Genomic DNA, 15,059 nt, shown 5'->3' with positions numbered 1-15,059 from the left:
TGCCAACAATCGATTTTATTGAATGCTTTTGAGAAAATGAAGAGCACCAGTCTACACACAGTAAAGCGTTCAAATCAAGAGCTGCACCTAATCGACTGGGTGGTGTAGATTTTCTTTGTAAATCATTCAAAGTGCTGGATACAGTTGTGACATATTTGCTCACTTTCCAAAATAAAAAAGAGAAATATTGGTCTAAGAGACTAAAATAAATCCATTTAAAGAGCAAGTAAAATGTGTAGAAAATATTGCACTGCATATTTGTTGTCTAAATGTCTGTTTCTGTTTATTTCTTTAGTGGAATGGGTTCAAGATCCTGTCAGGACCACCATAGTCTCTTCAGGCGGCACTAGTCTCTCTGAACGTCAGCTTAATCTTATATAAGCTCTTTATTGCTCAGCAGTGCTCGTTCTCTCCACAAATCTAAGGCACACTGTTCCACCTGATAACAACTGATACTGTAGGTTGACCAGTTTGCAGACAACACGGACACATGTTGGACAGGCACATAGTGCCATCTGATGGATTAAAGAAAAAATGAAGCATTTGTGCTCTGTGGCTACAGTCTATTATATCATATGCATGAAATTAAAGGTACAATCTGTCAAAAATTATTAACTCTACATTTATAAATAAAGCATTGGTAAGGAGAGGGAAGTCAACCCTGTAATGTCAAGGGTATCATATTTGTTATGAGTTTTTGTGAGTCTTAAAGACTCTTAAAGACTTAAAAGTGTGACTTCTAAGCAAGAAATTGCACAAAAATACTGGATTTAACAAAAATAGTGTAAATTAAAGCTCATATATGCAATATAAGCTCATATATGCACATTTGTATTTATTTATTTATTACATTTTTCAGAAGGTTAAATACACAATCCTGTTTCAGAAAATGTGATTTTTTTGGCAATTATTTCATGGTACAGTCTTTATATGGTTAAAATAATGTGGTGCACATTTGTTATATCTCGCTAAATAGTTCTTATTACATTACTTGTTCCATTTGTTTTCATTGAAATATCTTGATTATGCAAAACACACACTCCTGCTGCTTTTTCATCATGTATTCAGTTGATTTACTCGGTGCTGCAAAATATTTAATATCAAATTTGTCACACTATGAAGCACTGACTAGCTTAATAAAATCAAAATAAAATCAAGCTATGGGTGGCATACATGGCTTTAATGCCAAACCTTTCACATCATTTAGTTTTTGGAACCTAATTTATTATGAGGCTGGAGATCATAAAGTACCACACTGAGACACTCATTGTCTCTTTTTTTTACAGTAAAAAACATGCAGTTTTCCCAAGTCAAGGTATAAACATATACATAATAAATTAACATTAAGTTGGCCACTATGTGTTATAACTGTGATATTATGTCATTGTGTTTATGGTATGGATTTCAAATAATTTAAATACGCTGAGTTTGATAGTTGGTTTGACTGGGAGTAAAAAAGACGAGTGTCACACAACATTCAGACAAGGCAAAGGAGGGAAAATCCTTTATAGAACAAAAACAACAAGCACCTTCCTGTCATCAAAAATCGTTTACACCCTGTCACCTGCTGCTGAAATCCATGTAACTTTGAGTCAGGTGGCATCAATTTCCCTTTGTGTGGCACTACATTGTACTCGGTTGCACTTTGACAGAGATATCAATCAAGTGAACCTCACACATATATACATTATAGAATAGAAATGCTATACGGACTGTAGTGTTCTAAAAATGCAATTGTTGCGTCTCCTCGAGGGCAGGAGGGGATAACACAACAACTCCAGAAACTCGGTACAGGTGTTATGAAAAAGGTTTAATGGCAGCGCTCTCACAAAATAAATAACCCAGACTCAAACAACAAATGTGGGGGAGAAAGGGACAATTAGGTTGTGCCAAAAAAAACCCACCAAAAAGACAAAACCAAAACTTAGCTGAGCTATTATCCTAGAAAAGCAAAAACAAGAGGGAAAGACCCTAAACCTCAACTCAAAACAAACTCAAAATTACATGGGTGGCACCAACCTACTTACCTAGTGTTTCTAACAAAAAGACTCAAAATCACAAAAAGGAAATGCTAAACAATAAAATTTTCACCTGACTCGAATTTGAAGAAAATCTTTCATAAAGCTCCATGACAGTTATATTCTGTTGTTTGTGCGTCACTCATGTTTCGTGCTACAAATGGACACCCATATTTCTAAACTTGGAAAATTGCACAAATGCCCTGATGTATTACAATTTCAGAACTTCATTTTAGCTATCACACCATGCCGTCAATGGTGTCAAGCTTCTGGGGATGCACAGCTTCACTCTGCTTCTTTTCCTGCTGCTTGCACTCTTGCTGGTAATCTTTGAGCACCGTCACTAGCTCGTCATGCCCAAATTGCATGGCATCATCGACCGGTAGATTCCCCCACCTGCAAGTGATGGAGAGGCAATTCATAAAACTATGGATGACAAAATCCAAGAGTATACAAACTGTGGTATTAACATCGTGTGCTGATAAATAATTGGAAAAGTTTAGTTGATGGAAAAAGGCTCTTTACAATGAAGTAGTATGACAGTACAGGGTTAATGTAATCAATTGATTATAATTAGAATTATATACAAGGTATTTATCTCACCTGTCTTCTACAAATGGATCAACTTTGCAGGTTTCAGTGAGGAATTTTACTACATCCATGTGACCTAAGAATATAATTTTTAAAAAGCAAAAAAACCAAATTGTCACCATTGACAAATTAATCTAGTAGCACCACAGAATTAGAAATGGAGAAGAAAATCTGCTAAAGTAAAAACAAAAAACAATAAATATGTAATTACTAATTCCTTCTATTGGAATCCAGCTCAGAATGGCATTTAGGAATCTTTGCCTTTTCCCTTTTGGAAGAAAACTGCTGTTACTTCCATGTTAATCCTCGAAACAAATAGTTTGCTTACGAGGCTCTTTTCAAGAAAAACGTTACTGCTGTAGTCGTGGCAGCGGAGTATTAAATCTGTGCTGTGAATAAACTAACATTGCAACAGAAGACAAATAATCTACCATATGGTGCTCTGTAAGGGTTTATGAGCTGGTTCATTAGTGGCTTATATAATGTGAGCCAGAGGTACTGAACCTCTACTGTTAATCATGAGAATAAACAAAGTGAAAACTTTGCGCTAATTACTGCTGTGAGCATCAAAACAAACGATTTAACAAGTTTAAGTATTTTTGTATCAGTCAGCAATGAAAAGAAATGACAGAGTGAACAGACACCATTCTTTTAACTGAGAGAAGACAGTGGATAGGTAATAAAGGTTGTTTTTATCTGCTATACCAACCAATCATCATTAAAACTGAAATCTGCAACTTTCTGCATCTGTTATCTTACAATTACACCAAGTTTTCTTAAACATCTATGACAAACTTTTGTGTTGTAGCAAAACTTTAAATGTATGTTGTTTGGATCAAAGTCATGATTAGTTTGATCTCAGATGATGACTTAAGCTAACTGCACTTGTTTTGAAGTCATTAATTTAAAAATAAATAAGTAAATAAAAAAATGACCGAATAAGTGTAAAATTAGCCTGAACTTATGACGCTTACCCTCAGCTGCAGCAACATGAAGCGCTGTTCGAAAATCATAGTCTTTGAGGTCCATGTCCATGGAAGAAAGTGCAAATCTGCAAAACAAATCAGTCAGCTACTTTCAAGTGCTCCATTATTCACAAAGGGTCGCCGCAGCGGGTAGCCCTGCATGTTTGATTTGGCAGATTTTTTCACTAGCTGCCTTTACTGATGCAACCCCAAAGAGATTTGTATCTCCTCCCTGAAACAAATTGTGGATTCCACACTTGTCTTATTAAAAAAGAAAAAGAAAAAGAGAACTCTTATTGGTCTTATACTCTATGCTCTGATTCTGTACTAGGTATAAAAGGTCATTTTGTTCACTACACCTTACTAGTAATAAACATTGTTGAGGTAATTTGATCCAGGGCCTGTTTTAGACATTGTGAGGGAAATGTTTTATAGAGGACAGACAAAATCAGGAGTCTCGATTATCTACCTTCTCAGTGCCGATACATCTCCACTGTAGGCAGCAAACAACAAGTTGAAAACAGACTTGTTCTGCAAAAACACCACAGAGCCATAAACATGGAGGCTTAGAGCACAGCGCATATTACATACAGTACCAAACAAAATACGAGCAACTCACCCTGTCATCTCCATCCTGTCTGCGAGGGTCCTGTTTCTTTACAAAGTGCCTCAAGTTGTCGTAATTGTGAAAATTGAACACTGACACAAGTTCCTAAGAAAACAAAAACAGTATGATTTAATCTTTAGGGGGGGAACAAAAAAATTATTTATTCTGTTTTGTTCTGTCAAAAAAAAATAATTAAATATTAAAAAAACAGAATATAACAGCCACAGAATAAGTCAGGTTTATTAGACATTTTGCACTCTGTAAAGCAACTACAGACACATTCTGGGGGAATATTTATGGTATTAGTCGAAGCCAGGCTTCTGGCTTTAAGACGATGTCGATAGTGTAATGACTGCAAATTATTTATCAAACTAAACTGGTTATTACTGTAATCATCATCATCTTTTAAAAAATTAAAGCTTCTACCGTAAGGCCTGAAGTATTGACAACTTCAGAGCCAATTTAAACACGAGAAAAATATTAGAAAGGCCAGGATGTTCTACTTGCATTAAAAATTCAAATTAAAACATTAACGTGAAAAAACAAAACATAAGTGGTCTAAATATAATAAAACAGAAACTATTTTCTTGCCTGACAGAAGTGTATTCCTCGGACACTGTTTCCAACCCTGTCCAGTGGAGGAGACCAGCACATCACTCCCATCACATTGGGGATCACCAACAGAATTGCACCGGATACTCCTGATTTTGCAGGCAAGCCCACCTGTGAGATGAGAACGAGAGGCTGAATGTGCCATTTGTTCTAGGTAATGAGATTATTCCTATTTTTGTTGTGACACAGTGAAGTGCTTTTTCCATCACATCCTGCTGTTACTCACATGAAAAGCCATCTGGCCGGAGAAGTCATACATGCCACAGGAGTGCATGAGGCTCAGGGTGTTTCGCACAGCCTCAGTACTCAGGACACGCTCGCCTGTAATTGGGCAAATTCCCCCATTGGCCAGAGTGGCAGCCATGATGCTTCCTGACTCACAGGTTACCTCAATGGAGCAAAGCTGAGAGGAATAGTCAGTTTATTATTGAAACTACTGAATCATTTTTCATAAATAAAAGGCTGCAAAAGACTCTTTTTATTGACATTTTACCTGGAAGTAGAAGTCAAGGGCATCGATCATATCTGCTCCCAGAGGAAAACACTGGTGAGTGAAATATTATCATCATGAGTATCTGATTGACCAAAGTAAGCAGAATATTTATCTGAAACTTGGCAATTTGGTTTCATGAAAATTAAATAATATAAAAACCTTATTATAAATGTGGAATATGACTGCTGAGTACCTGATCAAAATATACATTTTATAATAGGTTAAAATGGATAAAAATACAGTATTTAGGTTTTAAATGTTAGCTTTTCCTTGTCATGTGTGTCATCTATTGAGTTTCTAACATGACCTCATGCGGACATTGCTTGAGTTGTCCAACATATTAAAAGTAATACGACCATTGCTAAGGAAAAATCAGTAGTTCTTGGAGGTTTCTGGCTGGCTTCTGATTTGTGTCCTACAGGCCTTATTCATTTGATCCTTCATTGTCACCATGATTGTCACACATCATAAAATGGCAAACAAGTTAATGTCATTTGGTTAGTGCTAACTTGTCTGCAAACCTCAATGAGACACTCAGTTGATCAATTAGTCATTACTTTCATAATTAAATCATGGATGATTAATTTTGATTGTTTTTAATTACTAAAAGATAAGTACTATCAAGTTGAAACTTTTAAATTCATATATGTGAGCTTTAGGAAATGTTTTTTCTGAAACTGACCTTCTTCTCTTTCATGTAGTATCCAATGGCAAAATTCCTGTCACCTGTTTCTTTTTCTGACTGGAACCTGAGACAAAGAAAGAGCAGAAATCAATATAAAAAAAACATCAATAATGCAATAGGTAGTGGACTAAACCCATAACACAGTAAGTCTTCCCATATGGAAAAGAAATAGTAAAAACATATATGATTTACTCATGAAAGTGGCCACTTTCATGAGTAAATCATATATAAATCATATAAGGCTTACATGATTTACTCATGAAAGTGGCCACTTTCTCATTACTTTCATATATTTTTTTAGTAAGTATACAAAACATACAAGTTTCATTATATAATTTTCCAAGGGATCTTATATGTGTTTTCACTCTTGTATGCTTTTCATACAAGTTTCACACAAGACAGATACAAACTTTATAAGATTTATATATATATATCTTTTCCATATGGGTTTTCACTCATGCTTGTGCTAAATGGAGGCAAATAAATACAAAATACTCCAACTCTATTTTGAAATGCACTCACGTGGCATTGCTGAATCCTACATATTCTTGGCCAGCCATCTTTTTCACAAACTCCATAACCTGGAAAAAAACATCTGTGCTTTTTCAGCATACCTCTGAGCACCAAAATAATAAGCCTACATTTTTATATTCATGGTCTAAACAGAGTAGAAAACTGGAGGTACATTACTTACATAGTCAAACTTTTCTGCCTTATTTGAGTGAGGCTGAAAACAAGGAGAGTCGCTTGCTTGTGTAAAAACAAACAGTACTGAGTATAATTGCCACATTCACTCAGCTCCTGCATTCAGAAGCTGGTACCAATTGCACAGTATAAAAACACGAATGTGTTACTGATTGCATGATTTAGTATCCTATTATCAGCAGTAAGAGAAGAGCAGGTAATGATCATAAACCAAGTGGTCCAACTTTAAGGCAAACATTAAATATGCTATAGAACATCACAAATTTTCATGCAGTAAAACATCTGATGCATTAAGTTGTTTTTAAATTGAGTGCATAACTTTCTACTGCAAAGTACCATTGCTGCAAGAGTCTTACTCAACAGCAGGGTAAACACAGTTAGTTAGTGCATATTTTAATATTAATTTCTTTATTTAAGAGATTTGAGCTTCAAAAATATATAAAATCTGCAACTAACCTTTTGCTGCCACAGTCTTTCACTAAAAAGAGAGTGATAAGTGTTTATCTGTCTACCTTGATAAGAGAGCTGATCAAAATGGCTCCAGCATTGACCATGGGATTATGGGGCTTATCTATGAGACGGGACAGTAAGATAAGACACAGGGTTGAAGACAAATTCTTTATGAAATAATGATTTTGTACAAAGGACTGAAATCAATCTCTATAATATGTGAATCAACATAAGAGTTGTGGTCTGAAGTTTATATACACTTGTTATAGTAATTTGGGGATTTTAATGATTTCTTTGCACTGCTGTTTTTCCAGGGTAGAATGATTGTACAGCAAACATCTTCAATTATGTAAAAAAAAAACAAGAATTGGGTACACAAGATTGCAATTATTGTGGATTTTCTCTAATTCAAACAACATCAAAAATATATATGCAGGTTCAAACATGCATGCTGCCCCCACTCTTAACAAATTGCACCTCAACCAGATGCTTTTGGTCACCATCAACATGCTACTGGGAGGACTGGATTTTTGACCACTATTCTTAGCAGAGTTCAATGCTAATGTTCAACCCAATGAGTGTCAAACAAATTCTTTTTATGCTGGCAAAAAGAGACTACAATACCACTTGTAGCTTACTAACAAAGCTAATAGGGCTTGGCGTTGTCAGGTTAAAAGGCACTGTAGAAGCTTCAACAACAGTTATTTAAAAAATTTAATTTGGGCCTGTATGTATACTTTTTAACCTTTTTAGATTAGAGAAATTACAAAGTATATTCAAATTTGTGCACCGAATTCTTTTTTTAATAAAATATTTTCATATTTTCCAAAATAAAGCTGTACAATCATTCCACCTCTTCCAAAAGAAGAGGTCAAAGAAATCATTAAAATTCCTGAAATTACCACCAAACATACATGCTCATGATGGGTATATGTAAATTTCTGACCACGAGTGCATATTTTAAAAAAAGGGTCCTGACAAAATTCCTAATGTGCATGAAATATAATCTGAATAACAGAATAATATTTGTACCAAAAAAGTACTGCAAAAACAAATTTACAAAATGTCTTTAAATGTATATTGTGTTACCAATTTTTTTTTTTTGAAAAGGGCAACCAATAAATATTTGTTCTTTTTTTTTAACTGAAAAACAATTACAAACACTACCTTGTTACCAAAATAGCAACTAATCAGTTTATTACATTTCATTAATTATTACTGGTGTAAAATTTGACTCGGTGGAACGGAAATGGCCTGAATTTCACAGTATTTCTCAGAGAAGGAAACCAGTGTCAGTGACAGTTGTGAAGGACCTAAATTCTGTGTCAGAGTAACACAGCTAGATTTCTTCCTTGATATTAAGCAGAAGAATAAAGAAACATTATGATAAAATTATTATGAGAATATAAATTCGGGTTTCATCTGGACGAAGACATTGTTCATCCAGTCAGTTTAGCACTTGTGCAGGAGTAAAAGGAAACTAAGATACATGTTATGTGCTGTGCTAGATGCCTCATAACTAGATTTCTTTGAACTTCAGGTGTCATTTCCGCGCACTGATTGCATTGATAGATTTTTATAATCCAATCGGAGGTAATGAGGCTTTACATACCTTCATCATCAAGTGAAAGCACATTGAACTTGAGTCCACTGGGCTCCATGCCAACATAGCGGTGAACCTTCTCAGTTTCTGACTCATGTACGGCAATGGCATACTGCAGGGGCTTCACGCAGGACTGCAGGCAAAACGGCTGTTTGGTGTGGCCTACTGAGTGCCTGCAAAAAGAAAACAGAATAGACCTTTAGAGCCTACACAATCTTGAAAATAAAGTGACAGTCATACTGAATGTGCAGTATCACTTTAAAAAAAAGTATGAACTATGTTTAAGTAGAGACTGAGAGAACGCTCATTTATATTTGATTCACCTTCTGAAATCTGTAGCAAATGCACTGTGTATGAAGATTATAAGACTGGAACTAAAAATTATATTTTGATTACAGAAATGTGTATCAGTAAGTCTGTGACTCAAAATTGGACAAAAATAAAACAAAGGTACAGCAAAACATTAGGCTGATGTTCTGCAAATTTTTTTCACATGAAATTGTCTTACAAAGAATATGTCAAATCAAATAAATCTAGTTACACACTAGACAAGAAGAATCTTTGTTTCCAGCTGTCATTCAGTGATAGCTGGGAAATCACAATCTAATGAGGAATCTCATAATATATGAATAAAATAGCTCTATAAATCTCTACAAATCTCATAAAAGACTCTCATTTCATTTATTCAAATGTTTAGTTCCTACCTCTGTCCGTCAACTGTACACAAAGACACACCCCATAGCTCTGGGCTGAATTTAGCCAGTTGGGGAATGTAGTCTGCAACCTGCAGTCACAATGAGAAACACAGTTCAAGTTAAGACAGAAGTAATGCTCATTCAGAAGTAATTGTTAGAACTAATGTTAATGTAGTAGAAGAGATTCCTTATTTACTCATCAAGTATTATGTTTAATGTGTGCAGATATTGGGGCAGCAGGATGAATTAGGAGAAAGCTTTACGCAGCAAATAAACCATCATAGCATGGAAAACTAAATTAGGAAAAGTTTACCTTCCCATCACTTTGCTTCTGCACTTTTTCGTAGATTTCATTTATTTTCTGTACAAACAGGTCAAACTCAGGGATGATAAACTTCTTCCTGAAGGCCTGGATTAGCAGAACAATGTTTCCTCCTACACATCTAAGACAAAAACAGCATAATGCAGAATTACTCAAGAGCCCTAAATAAAAAGAAAATACTTTCATTGCGTGTGTGTGTTGTTTGTGTACCTGTTTAGACATCTTTGTGGGGACCAAAGAATGGAAGTTTACTATACTTGTGGGGACCAATAGCCCGGTCCCCACAAGTCTGAAGGCATTTCAGATTCAAAATGCGGTTTTAGTTAAAGAGATACAATTGGGTTATGGTTAGGTATTAAGAGAGTTTTGTTTAGTTTTCTTTTCATAAAGCTCTGGTGCACGGTCCGGTTAAGGGTTAGGGTTAGGCATTTATTTTTGATGGCTAGTGTTAGGGTACGGGGCTAGGGAAAGAAAAGCATTATGTCAAGTAGATGTCCCCACAAGGATAGGAGTACACACACGAGTGTGTGTGTGTGTGTGTAGCCTCTAGAGTAAGTGGAAGCCAGCAGCTGTCAGTTTTCATTAAGTGTGAGAAGCTGTTCCTTTGATCAAAACGACAGTAAATAAAACTGACATGTCCTGACACCGACTTTCACACATCCATGTTTGGGATGGATCTTGATGAAATGCATGTATTTAATTATGACATTACAATGTGTGTGAATTTATTACTGTATGATAAATCTAACATTCTTAAGCTATACCTGTACGTATTTGCATTACATTATACAGTGTATCAGTTTTTCAATTTATTATTTATAAAGAAAAAATCTGTATGCGCACAATTTGTGACACCAGAAGCCTTAAAAATTGCATAAAATGTTGTCCATTTAGTTCCGACTTCTTCTACATTCTATAGTTCCGCCTTATCATTCTTAAACCTGTCTGAATGACTGAACATAAAGTACGTGGAAGACAAAAGAAGAGAGAAACAATTACGCATAACATCACATACAACAAATCCTGTACTAAAATGGATTGTTAGTGGAAGGTCAGGCTAAAAATAGTTTGGTCTCATGCCTGCACCTGCTTCCTCATGCATGGAAAACAAAACACCATGGACTGTCACAGCTAAGATAGCCCTCTCTGAGGGATAGTGTAACGAAGATTAAGTCCCACAAAAAAACAACAATAATTGTGGGAGAAATGTAAAGTTAAATTTCCTGTCAACTGCCGCATTAGATCCATTTTTCTTGGCCACTGTTGCCCTTTAGAGTTTGCTAAAAGTTATTCTGTGTGCCATTTTCTTAACTTGATTTCTGACTTGCTAAACTGACACACAAATGACAAATCATGGGCTTATCCACAGACTGCATTGGTTTCACAGAGTGGCATAAGAAATAATATTAATAATAAAAAACAAAACACAATGAAATAACCAAAACAACAAAAAAAACTAAAAAAAGGGAGCAAAACTATATCTCCAGCAGCCGCAGGACTAACAGTTAAATGTCAGCACTTACAGGAAGTTCACCGCGAGGGTCGACGTACTGAGTGTAAATAACCCTAATGCAATGAAACTTAGCCTCATTTGATTTGTAGTGATCAAAGACATAAAGCGTTTACCAGCAATGTAAACCATTTTTCCAAATTGAATCACACTCTGTAGACAGAGGCAGCTGTGGCTCAGGCTCTCTGTCCAATAACCACAGGGTTACTGATCTGATCTCTGTGTCCTAATTGTAAAATGCTTTGTTTATTAAGTTAAAAAGTGCACACATTTCCAGCTAGACCATGGGTATAAAACTTAAGGCCCAGGGGCCAGAATCGGCATAATGGACAGCTTTGGAAAACGTGAAGGGGTTATAAATGTTTGCATTTTTAACTGTATTTTAATAGGTTTTGCAGCATTTTATGCTTTTAAAGACCTCCCCCGTCACAATTTATATTACACCACAGTAATTAAAAAATATATGAATATTTAAATAAGAGAAAAGTTCCTGTTTTTTAATACTGACTTTACAGTGAATCCACAAGAAAAGAGCATTCTCTGTGAATTAAGAGAAACTTTCTGTTTTGTTATTGCAGGACAGTCTGAGCAATTAGCTACCAGAAATTCTTGTTTCCTGTCTTGTGAAAGATTTCTTTCAATTATTTCATCTACTACACCACCATTACTATGTCATATGGAAAATCAAGGACTTACTGTGTAATTCCACTTTTTTCTGACATTATTCTCAGAGATTAAATGTGTAGTTAAACTTTTTTTTACATCGTTAGAAAAGAGAATTTCAATGGTTAGGCCTACTTAAAATCAAAGTGATATAAAATAATTATCCAGACTTTCCTCTATCTTCTACTGGTTGGACTTCAGTAGAAGATAGAGGTTGTCTTTTAAACAGTTTGCATTTGTAAAATTTACAAGATATGGGGGTTATCATGGTCTACTACAGTGGAGTTGACTGTTCTCTTGTCAGTAGGAAAGGCACAGGCTTTCTAATCACAGTATATAGTTATATTCATAACGCCCTGGCAGTAAACCTGTATATACAAGACCATGGCCCCCAAATTGCTCCAGAACCAAATTGCAGGAAAATACAAAAGAAATTCTTTAATTAAATTAAGTTTTGGTCAGACTGGATTCTTTTTAGTTTAATTAAAGAATGATTAACTGACTCATTTCCCAATCATTTTGAACTGCCTGTGTGCTTTAGAGGTGCTATTGACATAAATTTTCTTAGCCTTGAGAAACCGCTTGTCACCTGTGGAAAAGGTCTTTGTCCATCATCACCTCGCCAACAGATTCCTTCACGGCCTCTCGGAGCTTCTCCATGCAGTCTTTAAGGCGAGGATCGGATGGGTGAAGGCCATTTTTTTTCAGTGCCTGCAAATAAGAAGTTGTCAGCATTAATGTCATTGCACAAAGTATGTACAATTAATAGGATAGTATATATTCAGTAGCAACAGTGCATATAAAGTAATGTACAGATGATGTCTGCTTACTGCTGTAAAGTATGAGATGGGCACTTGCTCTTTTCCCTCTGTGATGGTGTAGAAAAGCATGTTTTCCACTCCGGAACCAGATGGCTTTGAATGCATATTCCTGGTGAAGTGAAGAGCACACTCTTGAAAAGAGGAAAACAATCAAAAGAAGTGTTGGATTCCCTTAAAAAAAACACAACAACAACAACAAATAAAAGACAAGATTGCTTTTATAGCCTACACATGCTGCACACACAGACATAACCACCTATATGGAGGTCCATATGGTGACTGTTCTCTTCCTCCTATAGTTTCTCTGTGCCCATAACACAGAAAACAACTGCTTATGCACAAATAATTATATACCAGCATATGGCAGATAATAGTTAGTGTGGAGGCGTTCTGTTTAAACGAATTCACACCAGTAAGAAGGTGCTGATTCTCACCAGTTTAGCACACACATACTTACATTTTCAGATGCAAACGATCTCGTAGTGCAGGGGATCGTCTCTGAAACTGAGTTATTGATTTCGTGCCCAAACAGCATGCTGGTTGCACGATGAAAACCTTCTTCGCCACATCTGTACTTTTGACCATCAGTTGAGCAGAGTTTGACAGGCGCAGCGCGTTCAGGAAATGCATGGCTGCGACAAACGGCACAAATAAAGCCTTCGCGATAGTTCGTTCAGGATGAAATCAACACAGATAACCTTGCTGTTATTTTCTGAGCTGGACGCCAGCTGATCGTGCGAGGTCGTTGACTCACCAGCTTTAGGCTGAAGTTGAAGTTTTGTTACCTTCATGTGTCATCGGAAAGGTGGGACTGTTTTTTTTACAAGCCCTTTACAAGTACAGTTCATTTACTTGGAAAAAAACATTTAACTTAAAATATATAGAGATCTCGACTACTTAAACAGCACAACAAGAAACAGGTTTATATTATTAAAACAGCCTAGAATGTGTCACAACCCACAACTCCACAAATACTCGTTTGAAGCGTGGTTAAAGTTTTACAAGGAGCATTTGAAAGCAGCAGAGTCTGCACAGGAGCCGGTCAGAAGCTAGAAATAAATTTCCCAATCTGAAACTCCAAAGCTGTTGGAGTATTAAAACGCGCATAAGAAAGAAATATTAATATTTTACGCATTACTTAACTGCTTTTGCAACATTATGGGGAAAAAAATCTAATGTTTATAGTACGGCAATTTTAAGCACTTTAGTTCTGAAACTTTCATGCGATGTTTTAGCACCACCTGGTGGATTTTCCAGTCAGTAGGTTTGAATGTAATGTGGTGTACATTTATAGTTGGCTAGCAATGTGCCAGAATACTGAACCCAGTTCTGACGAAACATTTTTTTTTTTCTTGTTTCTTCTAGTGTTTCAGATGACTCACTCTATCTGCTTCTTTGCATTAAAAAACATAAAACAGTAATAATGTCCCTCCATCATGGTAATTAATTCCATCTCTGTCAGTTGAAAATGTCCCGGAGCTACTGAACTGCATTTAGAAAGTATACAAAATAATATAAAATAATGTTTAAAGAGCCAACAATAATACAGTCATACACAACTTAAAAACACGACAATCACACACATACAGTGGGGCAAAAAAGTATTTAGTCAGCCACCGATTGTGCAAGTTCCCCCACCTAAAATGATGACAGAGGTCAGTAATTTGCACCAGAGGTACACTTCAACTGTGAGAGACAGAATGTGAAAAAAAAAAAATCCATGAATCCACATGGTAGGATTTGTAAAGAATTTATTGGTAAATCAGGGTGGAAAATAAGTATTTGGTCAATAACAAAAATACAACTCAATACTTTGTAACATAACCTTTGTTGGCAATAACAGAGGTCAAACGTTTACTATAGGTCTTTACCAGGTTTGCACACACAGTAGCTGGTATTTTGGCCCATTCCTCCATGCAGATCTTCTCGAGAGCAGTGATGTTTTGGGGCTGTCGCCGAGCAACACGGACTTTCAACTCCCGCCACAGATTTTCTATGGGGTTGAGGTCTGGAGACTGGCTAGGCCACTCCAGGACTTTCAAATGCTTCTTACGGAGCCACTCCTTTGTTGCCCGGGCGGTGTGTTTTGGATCATTGTCATGTTGGAAGACCCAGCCTCGTTTCATCTTCAAAGTTCTCACTGATGGAAGGAGGTTTTGGCTCAAAATCTCACGATACATGGCCCCATTCATTCTGTCCTTAACACGGATCAGTCGTCCTGTCCCCTTGGCAGAAAAACAGCCCCATAGCATGATGTTTCCACCCCCATGCTTCACAGTAGGTATGGTGTTCTTGGGATGCAACTCAGTATTCTTCTTC

At 36.2% G+C, this 15,059-nt stretch overlaps 1 protein-coding gene across 1 annotated transcript; it reads right to left on the bottom strand.

The window, feature by feature from the left end:
- Positions 1–1,476: 1,476 nt before the first annotated feature.
- On the bottom strand, positions 1,477–13,549 carry gls2b (glutaminase 2b (liver, mitochondrial)). Its single transcript, XM_026166908.1, has 19 exons — positions 13,495–13,549; positions 13,198–13,372; positions 12,750–12,849; positions 12,509–12,630; positions 9,738–9,867; positions 9,434–9,513; positions 8,739–8,902; positions 7,189–7,247; positions 6,666–6,698; positions 6,494–6,552; positions 5,969–6,035; positions 5,287–5,337; positions 5,020–5,196; positions 4,773–4,904; positions 4,194–4,286; positions 4,044–4,105; positions 3,584–3,660; positions 2,622–2,685; positions 1,477–2,414 (listed from the first exon to the last, which is right to left on the bottom strand). Exons 1-19 carry the CDS (start codon positions 13,529–13,531, stop codon positions 2,258–2,260), a joined length of 1,839 nt encoding a protein of 612 aa, XP_026022693.1. The 5' UTR covers positions 13,532–13,549; the 3' UTR covers positions 1,477–2,257.
- Between the last annotated feature and the right edge of the window lie 1,510 nt (positions 13,550–15,059).

Source organism: Astatotilapia calliptera, chromosome 5 (genome assembly GCF_900246225.1).
Source record: "Astatotilapia calliptera chromosome 5, fAstCal1.2, whole genome shotgun sequence".
Lineage (NCBI taxonomy): Eukaryota > Metazoa > Chordata > Actinopteri > Cichliformes > Cichlidae > Astatotilapia > Astatotilapia calliptera.
The sequence above is the reverse complement of the archived record's forward strand: the minus strand, read 5'-3'. Positions and strand labels throughout refer to the sequence as shown.

What these genes read in the sequence shown, in the direction of transcription:
- gls2b (XM_026166908.1), bottom strand. Translation starts at nt 13,531, where the DNA reads ATGAAGGTAACAAAACTTCAACTTCAGCCTAAAGCTG. An exon ending in AGGCAGAAAAGTTTGACTAT is followed by an intron (nt 6,553 to 6,665) that starts GTAAGTAATGTA and finishes GTTTTTTTCCAG; the next exon opens with GTTATGGAGTTTGTGAAAAA. An exon ending in ACTACATGAAAGAGAAGAAG is followed by an intron (nt 5,338 to 5,968) that starts GTCAGTTTCAGA and finishes TTCACTCACCAG; the next exon opens with TGTTTTCCTCTGGGAGCAGA.